This window comes from Ursus maritimus, unplaced genomic scaffold, assembly GCF_017311325.1.
Source record: "Ursus maritimus isolate PB19 unplaced genomic scaffold, ASM1731132v1 scaffold_32, whole genome shotgun sequence".
In the NCBI taxonomy this organism is placed as follows: Eukaryota; Metazoa; Chordata; class Mammalia; order Carnivora; family Ursidae; genus Ursus; species Ursus maritimus.
The window spans coordinates 21,175,248-21,191,976 of NW_024425786.1; the positions used below are offsets into that span (position 1 = coordinate 21,175,248).

Below are 16,729 nucleotides of genomic sequence, written 5' to 3' on the forward strand. Positions count from 1 at the left end.
TAGAAAGAACATGGGCCCATTCAGAGTACAGTGCAGAGGGGAAGGGGAGGATGGGAAAATCAACAACCCGGGGCATTTGCCACCTGGTGTTCCAAGCACAGCACTGAAGAAATATCTGAGTCTTTAAAGATTTTGAAGCAGGGAAAGTTCTCACAGCCATGATTTAGGGAGACTAATGTGGGGACCTAGGTGGAACCAAACGGGGGGGAAGGGATGAGGGGCAGGAGCAGAGGCCAGGAGGGTAGTGCCTTAGACCAAAGGGGCAGAAACAGAAACATGAAGAGGAGACAAGAAGGAAGAAACAGAAAAGAAGGATTACATCTTTACTTCTCAAAGAACCTTAATCTTGGTTGTAAGGATGAAGTTGGGAGGGGAGTCTAGATCCATACAAAACATGTTTTATTTTAGGTGTTGGGTCTTCTGGGAAGAGATACAGGGCTGAAACTTAGGGTGGAAGTCAGAACCAGACCAAAAGGACTGTCATCTCGGTTGAAAGAACAAGAGTCCTCTTCTACTGCTTGTGTGCTGGCCCCAGAGAACTTGCCTCGGCTCTATGAACCTCATTTTTCTCATTTTCCAACAATCATGAGGTTGTGTAAGGAACAAATGAACTCGTGGACATGGGTGGGTGTGTTTCTGTAGTTAACGAAATAAAGGGTTTTACAAAATGGGTGATAATAATCATTCTTATAATTACATTAAGCCATGTGAATGAGTAAGATCTTGGAAGAAGACAACAGAGAGATCAAAGATCCAGGGTTAAAACTTGGAGAAATTTCACAGAATATCATCCAAAAGAGGAGTCCATGATGGAGGCAGAAGTAAATTTGGAGAGGTAAGAGACCCTGAAGATGGGAGTGCTCTGGGGTGGGCTCCGCATCCTAGGAGAAATTCGGTTGGTAAATACTCATCAAAAGTGTCCCTCTAGAGTTCAGGTATGATTAAATGACTTTCAGAGTCAGAATCAACATGAAATGGAGAAAATACCCTCCTGCAGAGGTCCCTGCCCTGCCCTCAGAAATCCCCCGACACAGTCAAATGGCCTGAGAGGTCACTTTAGGGAACACCTGAAATCCTGAACTGTCTGTGTCCATCCTGAAGAAGGAGCGTGTTAACAAGAGAGCATGGTCAACTTGATGCCTTTTTCCCATCTTCAGCACCCAACCCCAATCCGCAACCTGAGCTTCTTTCTTAGGTGGTCTCCTTTGCTTCTCTTGCTCCCCCCACTCTTGGTTTCCCCTTCCCCCCAATCCATTCTCCATTTTGCTCTAAAACAGAATTCTGCTCATGTCACTCCTTTGCTCAGATCCCTTCCCTAATTCCCCACTGCCTCGGGATAGAGGCTGTACTCCTTGGACACTCGAGGCCCTGCATCCTGATCTGACTCCCGCCTCGACCCTCTGGAGCATTCTCCATGCACTCCCACGGGCACCCTCTGCGCAAGTCACACCTTGGCAGTTTCCCGCAACCACCCTAGGTTCTCATGGCTCCCTGTCATCGCAAGGGATGCATCTCCTAGATGCCCTGCCCTCTTAGACTTACCTTGGGAAGCCTTTCTTAAGCTCCAGGCTGAGCCGGATGCCCTGCGTGGTTGTCGATGGTCTGATTTCTCATCTTTCTCTGACGGGGACCCCTTTGAGAGCAGAGAAGATCAGTATCTCTTTCCTCCGTACAGTCTCTGCCCCACCAGATCTTCCCAAACAAACCCTGGTTTCAAGTAGTCTCTGGTTGTCAGTCCACTGGTCCGGATTTGGAGCCTCCAATATGCATACCCACAGTCCCCGGGCCAGAGGCGGAGAGAGCCTGGTCAAGAGCGCTCTAGCCCAAGCGCGCCACTTGCACTTCGCGGGGCGGCCGCCAGGGGCCGCCGGGCTCTTTGTTTTCCTTTCTGGCCCGGGGTCGGGGCCGAAGGCCTGCAGAGCGCATGCTCTGGGGCAGTTCGCGGCCGGGCCGGCGAGCGGAGGAGTTGCTTGTGGCGGACCTGCAGCGAGGTAGGTCGCGCCCGTCACGGGCGGAGGGTCGGGGCGGAGGGTCGGGGCGGAGGGCGGCGCGCGGGGCGGCCGCAGCCGGAGCCCCGGCGGGCCGGGGCCGTTGCCCGCGCGCTGGTGTTGGCGGCGCCGGCCCCACGTGAAGCCGGGCGGCAGGAAGGCGCGGGTGCGGGCGCGCGGGTTCCCCCCGCAGGCCCTGGCGCCTGGCCCCGCCTGGTTCGAGCAGAGCCGCGCGGCCTCTGCCGCCGCGCCTCTCGCGCCCGGCCCGCGGCGCCCGCGCGGGCGGGAGATTCAAACGGCCCGAGCGCGGCCGGCCGGGTGCGCGCGGCCGCGGTGACCCGGCCGGGCGCAGAGCCGCGCGCCTCGCGGCCCGGGACCGGCCGCCCTGGCAGGGGCTGCGCTTCCGGAGCGGGGAAAGTGGTTTTGTCCAGCGTTCGTCTGGAGGATGCGTTTGGCAGAGCAAGGGGAGGGATCTTGCCCAGCGAGAATGTGTGCCTTAGGAGCGCGACGGTAGGCTGGTGAGGGTCTCCTGCAGGGAACGAAGTCTCAGCGTCAACAGGCACCAGGACGAAGGCTGTTGACCCTTGGAGAGGTGTGCTGTGAACCCCGCATCAACTCATCTGGCCACCGATTCCTTCCCGGCTGTCTACCCCGTGCTGCGCTGGCAGGGCTGGGGAACAATGGTGAGAAGGGCCCCGTGTGGCCTTTACAGAGCCCCCGGTCTCCTTGGGGAGACCCTTCTGGGGGCCTCAGTTAATATTGGTCCAGTGTGTCACCGAAGTATGTCCGTGGAGCCAGCCATTCATTCATCAGATAGTAATGGAGGTGCTCCAACCAAGTGTGACTTGTGTGCGGTAGCAGAAGTTGAGTGTGTGGAGTGGTAGGGGAACTCTTGAGGGGGTCACCCAGCCCTGCCTGGGAGGGTCAGGATGGCTTTCCAGGTGAGGTCACTCTTGAATGGGGTTTTGAAAGGACAGTGGAGTTATTCAGCTGACTGGGGTGGAGGGGTTCGTGTGATCCAGGCAGGGGCATGCAAAGGCATGAAGGTATAGGTGAGTGCTGGGGTCAGGAATACCACAGATGTTTAAGTCTGGAGTACAAAGAAGGGAGTAACAAGATAGTACAGCAAAGGCTGGGTCTTGAAAGGTCTGGAGTGCAAGACCAAGAAACACTCCGTGGGGGTGGAGGAGGCAGGGAGGGTGTCACCCAAGAGAGACATCGGAATGGAATCTGGAAAAATGAATTCGGAGTTTACCTTGCTCTGGTTGCAAAGACATCCCAAGAACAGGAATACTGTTCAGCTTTGCAGCTTACTAGTTGGGTGCCTTTGGGCCTCCCACTCAATCTCCCTGGGTGTTAGTTTTCTTATCTGTAAAATGAAGGTAAGAGGCATGTGGTGAGAATTACTAATATCCTGTGTTTTTTATAAGGCAGTGATTCTGACATCCGGTGGAAGCTGAGGCCCCTTTCCCCCAGGCATAGCTCTGTATACAAGGGGGCTCCTCTGGCGAGGAACTCCTGGGGTGCAGTGTACCAGCGCTGTGCCTGGCACAGAGCAGGAGCTCAGCAAGTGTTTGTTGACAAATGAGACCCTCTCCACCCTTTCCTCCTGGGGACCTTTCTCACAAAGAGATTCTTAAGCCTCTGAGACTGGCAGGCAAGTGTCTGCCTCCTGACGTTGGCAAGGTGGGGGTGGTGGCCGGGACAGCTGCTCTGATCAGAGATGGCCCTGTCTGTCTTTGCAGAAATGAGGCTGTGGAGAGGTCATAGGAGGTCACAACAGGATCATCAGGCCCCTGGTAGACTGTCTAGTCTGGTGTGCCTTCGTTCACCACATGAGGAAACTGGAGCCCAGGGAGAAGGGGGGGGATGCTCTGGCCCTGGTGGGGAGTGGTCAGGAGACCTGGGGTCTCATCCCACCTGTGTGGCCTGGGGCACCTTTCCTGTGCCTCAGTTTGTCTTATCTGTAAAACCAGGGTGATCACACTTACCTCAGAGGGCATCATAGGTGGTTATTAGTGGAAGTCGACTCTCTGACTTTTACTTATTTGTGACTGTGTCTCACTCTTCTCTCAGACTGTAAGCTGCTGAGGATGGAAGCTGTGTTTGTCTGTTGGGGGGTGAGGGGTGGGGACAAAAGATTGCTATCTATTTCTAGCCCAGACACTTGGTGTGTGGTTCAGAAAACACACCCAGAGCAGTTAGAGAAGGAGTCTGTACAAAGGACTGATTTGTGCAATGCAGGTGAGTAATGGATGCAGGGCTCCACCTTTTATTTCATTCATTCATTCATTCATTCATTCAAGTAATCTCCATACCCACTGTGAGGCTCGAACTCACGACCCTGAGATCCAGAGTCGCATGCTCTTCTGAGTGAGCCAGCCAGGTGCCCCCCAGGCTCCACCCTTTAGAAGGTGCCCTCATCACCTGCCCTGCCTCCAGGATTGCTCACAAGAGCATTCTGCAGTACCTGCAGTCTTCCATCTGAGAGGCCAGTACTCTGAGGCTCACGGAGAACTCAGGTCTGCCCTTTCCCACGTCCTTCAGTGGCTCCCACACCCACCTGGCCCACCCGCTCAGACCCAAGCTGCCTCAGTGTCTCCTCTCTGGTCTCACCCTCCTCTTCCACTCAGCTGGCTTTTGCCCTCGCTTGTCGTGTTTGGCCAGGCTCATGGGGGATTTTGGGGAGGCCTGTCTCCACCCCTGCCTGGATCATGGCCTGCCTTTGGCCAACCTGGTTTTTGTTTTTATTTTAAGCCAATCAGATATACCTGGGTTCTATTCCTGACTCTCTTTTATTGGCTGTATGAACAGTTAAATTCACTTCTCCGAGCCTCAGGCCCATCAGTTGAATTAGGAGTGATAGTACTTCAGTGTGTTGTTGGCATGCAGAAGATAGGACTGGGCACGGCCCCAGAGCGGCTCGTATTTTAAGGAGTAGGTTGGTATGGTGGACAGACATATAAACTAGAGTAATTATCATCCAGAAGTCTGTCCCAGTTTCTCTGGGAGAGAATGGTTAGTTTAGGATGAGGGGAGGGGCTGGGAAGGTTTACCAGTGGAGGTGACTTTGGGACTGAGTAGACATTGTTCCAGTAGGATAAGGGGTGGGAAGGTATAGAGATGCAAATGGTCTGGAGAGAACGGTAAGCAGTCTAAGATTGTGTAGGAAGCAAAACGAAGATGTGACAGAGAAGGGATGAGGCCAAACGTTATGTCAGTACCAGACTCTGGAGGCCTTTCACACCAGCCTAAGAAATGTGGGCTTTGTCTTCCAGGCAGAGGGAACCACTGGGGCGTTTGAACAAGGAGGCAGCTTGTTTCAGGTTTGAGGTTTAGAAACATCATGATTGACTTAATGGAATGACATGGGATGGGGAGCAGGAACATGAGAGCAAAGTGGCTGTCTTTTCTTGGGGAGAGGGTATGAGAGTTCCTAGGCAGACTGAGAGCCTGGGGAGCTTGGGGAGGAAGTTGACAAGGGCACCAGCTTTGGAGTCTGACCAACTTGGTTGAGCCCTTCGCTTCCTCTTCCAGTCCTGGGTCAGATACTTTACCTTTCTGAGCCTCAGCTTCTCATCTGTAAAGCAGGATCCGTGTGCCTCGCTTGCAGTGAGGTGCCCCACGATGTTCACCAACTCACGGGTGGCTAAGACGATGTTCGCTGGGTTCCAGCCCACAGTAAGACACGTTTTGTTAGTGCCTCTGATACCAATCACCTCTTGTTCATTTTTCCGTCTCCACTCCAGGCCTTGCCTACAGGTCAGCCTAGCGTCAGCACCAGTGTGTTGACATAATTCTCTTCCCTGTGTTTTCACTTAACTTCTTGTTGTGCGTACTTTTCCACGCTACTACACCGTCTCCCTCCCCGCCACAGCTAACCTCCGCAGGTCATTCCGATGAACTGATGGGAGAGTTACCTTTGGCAGGACAGGGCCTTGGACACCGTGAGCTGGCTGCCAGCTTGGCCGGAGATAGAAGCCGTCTACCTGAAACAAGGATACCTGTTCTATCCCACAGCCCTTAACCCACCCAGCTCTGCATACTTAACATCTCCTCGTGTTGGCTCCCAACGACTTCAGACTTAATGAAGACATCTGGTAAAATGGGGCTGTCGGGTCTCTCCTCCCCTGTTTGTCCCACAGTGTTCTTCTCCCAGCTCACTAAAGAGAAGTCTACCATCCTCCTAGTCATTTTTGCTGAAGATTTTATTTTTAAGTAATCTCTATACCCAGTATGGGGCTCAAACTCACAACCCTGAGATCAAAGTCACATGCTGCACCGACGGAGCCAGCCAGGCGCCCCGTTCCATCCTCCTAGTCATCTAAGCCAATGCCTGGGAGTCCTTGTTTTGTCCAAGCTTATAGGGGGATCCCCTGGATTTTTTTTAGGATGAAGAAAGTCATTCTGGATCCTTCCCTCTCCCTCACTCCACACATCTAATCCATAAATCAAATCTGTCTCCTAAGTTGATCTGTTGAGTCTCCTTTTTCTCTGTTACCTCAGACAGACCCAGTCAAGTCACCGTCATCTCATGTGGACGCCTGCAATGGCCTTCTCTTCCAGTCCCTCCCAGTTTCTCTACAGCAGCCAGAGCAACCGTTTAAGAGTGTAAATCTGATGAAGACTTTCTGAAAAGTTTTCCGTTTTCCCTAGAAGGCCGTGCACGACCCAGTCCCTGCTCACCTCGTGCCATCTGACCAGGTCTCCAGCTGCAGCCGCGCTGGCCTCTCCCTGTTCCCAAACACCACACCGTGTCCCGGGCCGCTTTTGTCCTGGTCTTGCCCTGCTGGCTTTCTCTCATATTTCAGATCTTAGCTTAAATTTCACCTCCCTGACCACTCTCTTCCCCTACCTCAAGCTATTTCCTTTTTCTTTTATTTATTTATTTTTGTTGGTGTGATAAACGTAAAATTTACCATTTTTTCCCCATCTTAACCATGTTTAAGCATATAGCTCAGTGTCGTTACGCACACTCACATTGTTGTGCACCCCAAGTTATCTCTTATGTCACCGTGCTTATCTTTCACTCAGCACTGTTCGTAATGTTTCTTTCCTGCTACAGTGTAAGCTCCATGAGAACGGGGAGAGGATTAGTCTCCTTTTTCCTTGCTACACCTGGCCCAACGCCAAGCACTGGTAATAGGTACTTAATAAATATTTGTGGAACAAATGAATAAACGCTGCCATGTATTGAGTACTTACTGTGTGCTTGGCACTGCAAAGTCCATGACAGACATTTCATTCAGAGACGTAGTCATAGCATTCCCTTTACAGAAGAGGATACAGCTCAGAGAGGTCAAGGGTGCTGGCCACCCGTGGTCACAAAAGCCGGGGTGAACAAGCCACAGCTCTAGCAGATGAATCCAGTTCCCTCGAATCCCAGAGAATGTGCATCTTTAGCATGGTAAGAGGGGTCTCAAAGAGGTGGGTTGGAGAGGAGGAGTCCCACCCCAAGAGAATAAAAGTTGGGTGACGTTCAGAACTGCCACCTCATCCGAGTCAGAGCTGGGCCAGTCACGACGTGTAGACGCGGCTCAGCCTATCCAGGCCTGGAGGATTCTGAACCTTTGGCTACTTCTTATCTTCAGCGCTTTGTTCTCCCCCAGGATAGTTAGCAGAAATGTGCGCGGAGGCCATTGGCCTTGTGTTCATTACCGCGCAGTGGGGAGCTGGAGGGGCTGGTGCTCTAGGACCTGCTGGAAGACGGAGACGGGGAGGAGGTGCTGGTTAGGCCTGCAGCGGAGCCTGAGAAGGGCTCTTGAGGTTCTTATTCCATTTATAGTCTTGGGTAGAGTCTCATCCCTTGGCTACAAAATGGAGGAGAGGTGGGTTAGATTAGATGAGAGCTCAAGCATTGCCTGGGGCAGGCTCTAGAGGTTGTAATACCGATATTAATTTATAGTTTACAGTATTAGCTCATTTAATCCTATATAACAAAGATGCCAGTATGATTATTATCCCTGTTTTACTGAGGAAGAAACTGAATCATGAAGAGATTAAGTAATTCTGCCCAAGGTCAAACAGCTAGAAAGTAGCTGAGCCTGGATTCTGGCCCTGAGACTCTCCACGGGCACAGGCTATCCCACTTTTACATCAGGGTAGCTCTGAAGTGCCCTGACCCCTGCCAGCCTTTCCAGCGCCTTTACAGTCCAGACTGGAGAGCCCCAGGCCTAGACAGTTTCACAGCCTTAAAGACCGGGGCTCAATAAGGATTTATTTCCGGGGCTGGGTGTGTGGAGGAAGAAGGCTTTGGACACAATTTGGGCTGGATTGGAACTGAGAGAGCTGGGGAGAGTGTCTGTTCTCAGCAGCCTTGAGGGGGACGGGGAGACCATTGCGGGGCAGCAGCAGCCAGATGAGGGAGCGGTTTGGGGCGAAGCTCTCAGCTGTCCTGGATGGTGCCAGGTCCAAGAACCTTTCTTGTCATCCATAAGTGGTTTCCTGTCCCCTTTTTGTGACACCTGGTGAGTGTGTACAGTGTTTATTTCTTAATTGGACTGTTGAGGAAAGACCGTGTCCTCCCAGGAGTGGTACTTTTGGATCTGAGGGCACGGATGGTCTGGTTTGGTTTTATGTAATGAGAATCGCTTTTTTTGGAAGGGGGGGAGTCTGATAACAGTAGTGCTTTACCAGAGTTACTAGTGGTTATCTCAGTGTTGAGGGGGAGCTGTGAGAGATACTTTACTTGATGTCGATTCTTCAAGGTTTTAATTTTTTATAGTAAAATAAAACATAGGGTGCCTGGCTGGCTCAATGAGAAGAGCATGCAACTCTTGATCTCAGGGTCATGAGTTCGAGTCCCACAGGTGTAGAAATTACAAAAATATATTAACCTTAAATAAATAAATAAACAAACATGTAAAGTTATTTGTCAGATATCTTAGATAATATAGGAAGGTACAAAGTAAAAAACAAAAGTGTCCATAATCCCATTTTCCAGAGGTTACCATTGTTAATAGTGAATGTATTTCCTTCCACAGTCTTCTACACCTATTTGTGCATGTGCACGCCTTTTTTTATGGGATGATGGACTGTTTTTTTAAGGTGTTTATATTATTTGGCAATGGTGAACATCTTCCTATTCAACAAATAAATCTCTGAAAGCGTCACTTTTAATTGCCTCATACTGTTCTATGCTGAATATACTGCGTATTTTCTAGCCAGCCCCCTACCATGGGTTGCTCCATTTTTTTAATGTTAGGAAGAATACAGTAGAGAATATTTATGGAACCTAATCTTTGGTGTATCCATTATTCTGTTCTTGTTCTTCTCAGATTCTGAGAAGTGGAATTACTGGAATTCCTCTTACCTTTTTTAGGGTTTTTGGTAAATGTTGTCTAGTTAGAGCAGGAAGATGGTTGCCATTTCTGAAATGGAATATTTGCCTTGGTTTTTCAGGAAAGGAAGATGCCACCCAAACGTATAGCTAAGAGAAGGTCACCCCCAGAAGATGCTCTCCCCAAAAGCAAGAAGGTGAAGGGTAAGTTGGCCTTGGTCTCTATCTCTGAATGGGGCGGGGGGGGCGGCTTCTTGGAGCCCCCAGAATCTAGGCCTGGGCTCCTTCCTCTCTGACATCTGAAGCTGAGGGGCCTAGAAGCCCAGGAACTCCACCCAGATGGAGGGTTTCTTGTAGCTTACTGAATCCCACCCTCTGGAAATCATAAAGGAGAGCAAAGACTTGTCTACAAGAAGCACTCAGGCAGTGCTGGCAAAAAAACCCCAAAAACAAAAAACCCCTAAAAAACCAAAAACAAGACCCTAGCTGGGACTTTGCTCCAGGCAGTAATGTACTATGGCTAGGACCATTGGCTTCCAGAAGTGGGTTCAAGTCCAGGCTCTGCCACTTTCTAGCCGTGTAGCTTTGGGCAAGTGACTTAACCTCGCTGAGTTGAATTACCCCATTCATAAAACAGAGGCAAGAGCAGCACCAATCTCGCTGGGCTGTTAAAAGGAAAATGAGATAATGTCCTGGTAGCATTTGAGGGAGGTAGCTGTGCTTTCCTTTTCCTTGGGACCCTGCAGGGAGACAGGGAGGAGAGAAATCCACCCCTCAGTCTGGGAGGGAATAGTGTGGACCCACACTCAGACAGTGACTGTCTTTTGCAGACCGTCGTAACCAGGCAGTGAGGGCCATTGCCTCCCATCGCGTTCCAGGTGCCCAGAGGCCAAGCCCTCCTGACCAGAAAACCCGACCAGGTGGCTCCCTGCCCAGGGCACCCTCTGCGTAGCCGTGGCCACACCCCCGGGGGGAGGAGCTGGACGCCATTGGCTGTCTGGGGCTGTGGGCGACCTCCATTGGCCAGCAGATGGCCCTCTGCCTTCCACTGATTGGCTTGTTCCTTTTCAAATGCGTGTCTTCTGTCTTACTCCTGCCCCTCCTCTTCAGCCCCCGGTCCGCTCCCACAGAGGAGTGGAAGGGTTGCGTGGGGGTGTGTCTGGGAGTTAAGTCGCAGCCGGAGGGTGGAGGCTGGGGACAGTGCTCTGACCCATGTAGGTGCCTTTGGTTTCAGTGCAAATTTTACTGTTTGCTAGCTCAGTGACCCTGGAAAAGTTACTTACCCTCTCGGAGTCTGTTTCCTTTCCTATAAAACAGGAGCATAAATATGGAAGGTCTGTGGTATAATTTAGGGGACTACAAAGGAATTTAACAATCGTAGAAAAAGCAGTCAGTGAAGGGTAGACATTATCTGAGCCCTCACTGTTGGCACCATGACTCCTGAGAACTTAGAGAGCTATTTAGGAAAACTATCTGTATCCTCACTGTTCTCTTCCCCTCCCACCAAGATTCATTTCACAATATTGAGTGTCTTCATGTTTTCATCTCCTTCCTCATATTAATAACGTGCTCAGTTTTTAATTTTCACAAAAACCAGTGACACAGTTATCTTTGCTATTCCCATTTTATAGATGAGGAAACTTAGGCTTCCTAGAAGGATCCTGTGACTGGTCTGTGGCAGAGCAGGGGCTTGAACCCAGGTCTGTGTGGTCCCAGAGCCCATGCAGTGACCCCTCCTCTCTCTTGTCATCCTGCACACTCAAGGGCTGTCTTCTTCACCCTTCAGTCTCCCATAGGTCCCACAGCACAGAACCAGGCATGGTGCTGACACTGGGCCAGGGCGACGTGGGCCAACTGGGGCTGGGCGAGAATGTGATGGAGAGGAAGAAGCCGGCCCTGGTGCCCATTCCGGAGGACATCGTGCAAGCCGAGGCTGGGGGCATGCATACTGTGTGTCTAAGCAAAAGTGGCCAGGTAGGTTGGGTTGGGTGGCACAGGATTGGACAGGGCCTGGGCTTGGGGGGCTTGGGGAAGGAGCTTTGAGCCACACACATTACTCTGTGGAGATGGAGCTGGTTAGCTGCACAGGGAGTGGCCTAAACAAGAATGGACGGAAGCCAGACCTTGAGCTAATGGGGGCATCTTGGGCACAGGTCTACTCCTTCGGCTGCAACGATGAGGGTGCCCTGGGAAGGGACACGTCCGTGGAGGGCTCTGAGATGGTCCCTGGGAAAGTGGAACTGCAAGAGAAAGTGGTGCAGGTGTCAGCAGGAGACAGTCACACAGCAGCTCTCACTGAGGATGGTCGCGTTTTCCTCTGGGGCTCCTTCCGGGTAAGACTGGGTGTGGAAGACTGCGTGGGGCTGGCGGGCTGGCAGAATTCGCTGGTCAGACCCCAGTGATAATCCAGCTCCACTCCCTGTTATACTTAATGGTGGGGAAATCAAGGCCCAGAGGCAGAACTTGGGCCCAGACCCAGGTCTCTTCATCCAGACCTGTCCACACCACTGGCTCTTTCCTTGAATCTATATTATGAAGTGTGTTACTTTGGGAGAAGGGTGGGTCAAGGATGCCTTTGGGCTGAGGCTGATGCAGGAAGCCTGCTGTCCTCACCCATCTGCCTGCCTTCAATCCCCACCTCCCCGGCCCTCTTCTACATCTGTCAGGGGTTTTGGGGTACATGGGATTATCACATCTCAGAATTTCTGAGGCAGGGGAGTGCAGTTTAAACAGTCGAGTCAGGGCGCCTGGGTGGCTCAGTCAGTTAAGCGTCTGCCTTCAGCTCAGGTCATGATTCCAGGGTCCTAGGATCGAGTCCCGCATCGGGCTCCCTGCTCAGTGGGAAGTCTGCTTCTCCCTCTGCCCCTTCCCCCTGCCCATGATCTCTTTGTCTCTCATGCTCTCTCTCTCTGTCTCAAATAAATAAATAAGTTCTTAAAAAAAAAAAAAAAAAAAAAAAAACAGTAGAGTCAGCATTAAAATTGTTTTGGTACTTTGGTATTTAATTTATTTTGAAATGGAAGAAATAAAGGAATCTGATGAGGTGTGTCCTCATCAGCTCTGTTTTTAAAGTTTCTCATGGAGAATTTCAAACACATAAAAGTAATCAGAAAAATATATCGAATACCCATCTGCTCACCTCCACAGTCATCAGCTTGTGGCCAAACTTGTTTCCTCTCTACTCATCCACTACCCTTCTCCTTTGTTATTTTAATGCAAATCACAAGCCACACATGATTTCATTCAGTAAGTATTTCACTGTTTGTCCTGGCTCCTGCCCACCTCTTCATCCCCATCTGGCACCAATCCCCTTCACCAGACAGCTCTGTGGTTGCCACAAGCCTGGATCTGGCTGGTCTGGGCAGACAGGACTGGCTGGTAAGGGCTCTGTCCTGCCTTCCAGGACAATAACGGTGTGATTGGACTCTTGGAGCCCATGAAGAAGAGCATGGTGCCCGTGCAAGTGCAGCTGACTATGCCGGTTGTGAAGGTAGCCTCAGGTGAGTCTGGGGGTACTCACTCTAGGCAGGAGTTGAAGAATCTTGTTCCGGGGCTGGCCTAGTCTTGGGCCTTACAGACAAGCCCTGTATCCTCTGCCTTCCTCTCCCCCACAGGAAACGACCACTTGGTGATGCTGACAGCTGATGGTGACCTCTACACTTTGGGCTGCGGGGAGCAGGGCCAGCTGGGCCGCGTGCCTGAATTATTTGCCAACCGTGGTGGCCGGCAGGGCCTTGGTAGGTGGCTTAGGTCCCTCTGGCAGGGCAACTTGGCAAGCTACCCCCTGGTGAAGGTCAGAAGCAGGAGGGATTCTGTGTGTGTGTTTAGGCTTGCGTCAGATAGGCCCGCGGTGATAGGTAGGAACTCCGACTCTAGAGCCAGACCATCCTGGATTTGAGTCCTGGTTCTACTACCCGTTGGCCATGGGACCCTGGTCATAGTGTCCTCATCTCTAAACGTACTTCATTGGGTTGTGGTGAAGTGAAATGAGTTAACATAGAAGAATGTTTGGCACCTGCTAAGGTCCATGTAAATATTACCTTTTACGACTCTGGGAGTCTGAGTGAGGCACTTGTACTCTCTTGGCCTCAGTTTCCTCTTCTTTTTAATAGGAAGAGGAAGAAAAGTCCCTGCTTAGCTTCCCTCCAAGGGCTGTAGTAATGGGGAGGAACACACAGGGCAGAGAGAAGCTGTGTCTGCCACTGACCTTGGCCTCCTGTCTGCCTACAGAGCGACTCCTGGTCCCCAAGTGCGTGATGCTGAAATCCAGAGGAAGCCGGGGTCATGTGAGATTCCAGGATGCCTTCTGTGGTGCCTACTTCACCTTTGCCATCTCCTGCGAGGGCCACGTGTATGGTTTTGGCCTCTCCAACTACCATCAACTTGGTGAGCCGCAAGCCCAACATCTGGCATAGCCCAGGGTGACCTGGGTTCCAATCCTGGCTTCACCACTCACTTGTTGTGCACCCTTGATGGCGTCAGCTAACCCCTCAGAGCCATGGTTTTGTTATCTGTAAAGTGAGAATATCCATTCCTTGGTGTTTGTGGGGGAGGCAGCCTCACTGTGTGAGGGGATGAAGAAGGACAGCTCCTTGGACAGTTTCACCCCTGACAGCTCTATCCTGGCCTTTTCCTCCCAGGAACCCCAGGCACAGAATCTTGCTTTGTGCCCCAAAACTTGACATCCTTCAAGAACTCTACCAAGTCCTGGGTGGGCTTCTCTGGTGGCCAGCATCATACAGTCTGCATGGATTCGGAAGGTGGGACCTCTGGGTTGGGGGTGGAGTATTCCTTGGGCATAGCCTGGCCAGACTCCTGAGACCATGGTCCTTGGAACCTGGGCCTGCTCCCTGGGTTGGGTCAGATGTGGGTCCATGAGGGCCATCCCCATCCCCGAGTCCTGGCCCTCTTCCCCATGAGCTCAGTGGGGTCCTATGGGGGTTCTTCCAGACCGCCCCCAAAACTGGGACAGATGCTGCAGACCTGCTTCTCAGCACGCTGGGAGTGGGGACGAGCTTCCGCGGATATGGGAGCTCAGCGGGCCTACCTGGGGCATGCCTTCTGCCGCTCTTCATCTGTCCTCCCTCCTTCCGCAGGAAAAGCATACAGCCTGGGCCGGGCTGAGTATGGGCGGCTGGGCCTTGGGGAGGGTGCTGAGGAGAAGAGCATACCCACCCTCATCTCCAGGCTCCCTGCCGTCTCCTCAGTGGCTTGTGGGGCCTCCGTGGGGTATGCTGTGACCAAGGATGGTGAGTTGGGGCTGCCCACACGCGGCGTGGTCGGGTTTGGGGGTAATGATTCTTACCAAACTGCTCCTCAGGCTCTGATGTCCATCACGAAGTAGCGCTGAGATGCAGAGAGCACTGTTTGTGATGACACTGCTTTTCTCCTGACTGTCAGAAGCTCTGGCTTTGATGAACATAAATGAGTAAACAAATTATTTTAATAAGGGCGATTTTTCGTAGCATAGAAAAATAGTAAAGAGAGATGTATCACTGAGTCCCAGACAGGCAGTAGGACTTGAATCCAGGTCTCCGGGGTCTTAACTCAGGCTTCTCTTTACATTTTCCACCAAGGTGATCCTTTTATTTACAACCTAGTATGTGCCAGCTTCCCAGGGAGTTGTACTTAGACTTTTAGTAGGAGAAAGAAGGCTTAGTCACTGGGGTTCTAGCAGGCACAGCAGAGGAATCAGGTGGTCACCAAAGCCTGAGTGGGTGAGTGGGATAGCCATGGACACCTTGAGAAGTCCGGAGCTGCTGGAGCACTTGGCCTGGAATTATCTGGGTAGAGTTCCTGAGGAAGTGGGGCTTGTGCTGCACTTTAAAGGTTCAGTTCTTTATGATAAGTAATGAAGGGCATCCCAGGTACAGGAACATCTAGAACAGTCTCAGAGGTCTCAGAGGTCCTTGGGATGGAGGGTGGTGTAGGGGTTTGGGGAGTGGCCAGTCACGTAGAGCCTTGAATGCCATGCCTAGGAGCAGGGAGAAAGTCTTTGGCAATATGTAAGGACTGTGGTCTCTGGTTGACAGAGCTATTTTTTTAATCCATCATCTCCTTCTCTGAACTCCCAGAGGCTGGGACATTGCTAGGTTGCTGCCGGCCAGAGCCAAAATTCTCCCTGATGTTCCAGGCTTCTCACAGTATAGAAAGGTGGGGCTAGGGATCCTGGAGACAGCTGCCCCCATTTCTCTCCCCTGTAGGTCGTGTTTTCGCCTGGGGCATGGGCACCAACTACCAGCTGGGCACAGGGCAGGAGGAGGACGCCTGGAGCCCGGTGGAGATGACGGGCAAACAGCTGGAGAACCGTGTGGTCTTATCGGTGTCCAGTGGGGGCCAGCACACAGTCTTACTGGTCAAGGACAAGGAACAGAGCTGATGAAGCTGCTGCGGGCCTGGCTCCCGGCCCCGCCACCCTCCCTCCTGGAACTGGGAAGCTATGACGACCACAGATTCCAGCAGGCCTCCCCCAGCCCCGAGTACTCTGTCACCTCCTGCCTTTTTCCTCTCAGCAGAACAGAATCCTTTTCCTCTTTTCCGTTCACCTTTCCTGAATCATCCTGCAACCTACAGGATGAAGGGGAGCGGTAGGGGGGAAATGGAAGAGGGGAGGGGGTTTTAGCAGCCAGAACATTGCTCACCCCAGAGCCATGTGGTTAGACCTTTCCCCCCTCATCCCTACCTCCCATGGCCCTGGCTGACCCTGGTTTTGCCTGCCAAAAACCAAAAACTCCTCCCCTGGGGATTTGGTGCCCACGTTCTGAAAAGTTGGGGATCATCAAGCCCTACTGTAGCCGTGTGCCACTCTCTGTCCTTCACAATCCCCAGGCAGACAAATGGTATGGTGGTCAGACCCAGCTGTCATGGCCCCGTGCCTGGGGGAAACTGGAGATCGGGCATGGCTGCCCTGCCACGGGCAACCCCAAGCCAAATATTTGGCCCTCAACAGATGTCCATGGGGAAGAAGAAAACACTGATCCTCCACTTGATCAAGAAAAAAGCCAATCAGCCTTTCTCCCAGAAGCACAAAGCATTCTGCCCTTCAGGCATCGCCTGAGTAGCCTACCCGTCGACCTGCCTCACCTGCAGCCGAGGGCCTGAAGTCTGGGAGGGAAGCGACATCTGCAGGGCAGGACGTGGAGGGAGTGGGGAAGGAGAGTTTTATAAACAAACTTATAGCAATATTGAGAGTGAAGGGAGGGGGGAGGAGGGGCAGAGGGGCAGAGGCTGGTGCCCAGAAAGGGGAGCAGCAGCTTGTACAGTGGCTGAGAAAATAGAAAACAGTTTTGATTTTTTTTTTTAATGTAAAGTATTTTGGAGGGGAGAGTGAAATCTTTTAACACTTTGAATAAATTTAGAGTTTTATAAAACAGGCCACTTGTTTTCTACATACTCCCTGCTTTTTTAAGGGAGGACCTGCTGTGTTGGGAAGAGCAGAATAAACCCATACCTATGCCCCTGG

The 16,729-nt window shown here is 51.9% G+C and overlaps 1 protein-coding gene across 6 annotated transcripts; it reads left to right on the forward strand.

Moving 5' to 3' along the window:
- Positions 1-1,921: 1,921 nt before the first annotated feature.
- Positions 1,922-16,632, forward strand: RCC1 (regulator of chromosome condensation 1). 6 transcript variants are annotated; one of them, XM_040619122.1, is made up of 11 exons: positions 1,922-1,991; positions 9,390-9,471; positions 10,098-10,187; positions 11,054-11,241; positions 11,421-11,600; positions 12,671-12,767; positions 12,882-13,004; positions 13,498-13,653; positions 13,908-14,027; positions 14,364-14,516; positions 15,471-16,632. In XM_040619122.1, the coding sequence occupies exons 2-11, from the start codon at positions 9,399-9,401 to the stop codon at positions 15,644-15,646; spliced, it is 1,356 nt and encodes a 451-aa protein (XP_040475056.1). In that variant the 5' UTR covers positions 1,922-1,991; positions 9,390-9,398; the 3' UTR covers positions 15,647-16,632. The 6 variants fall into 6 exon arrangements, with proteins under 6 accessions (XP_040475056.1, XP_040475057.1, XP_008692737.1 ...); XM_008694515.2 differs by lacking the exon at positions 1,922-1,991 and adding an exon at positions 2,438-2,671; XM_008694516.2 differs by lacking the exon at positions 1,922-1,991 and adding an exon at positions 5,332-6,088.
- The last annotated feature ends 97 nt before the right edge of the window (positions 16,633-16,729 follow it).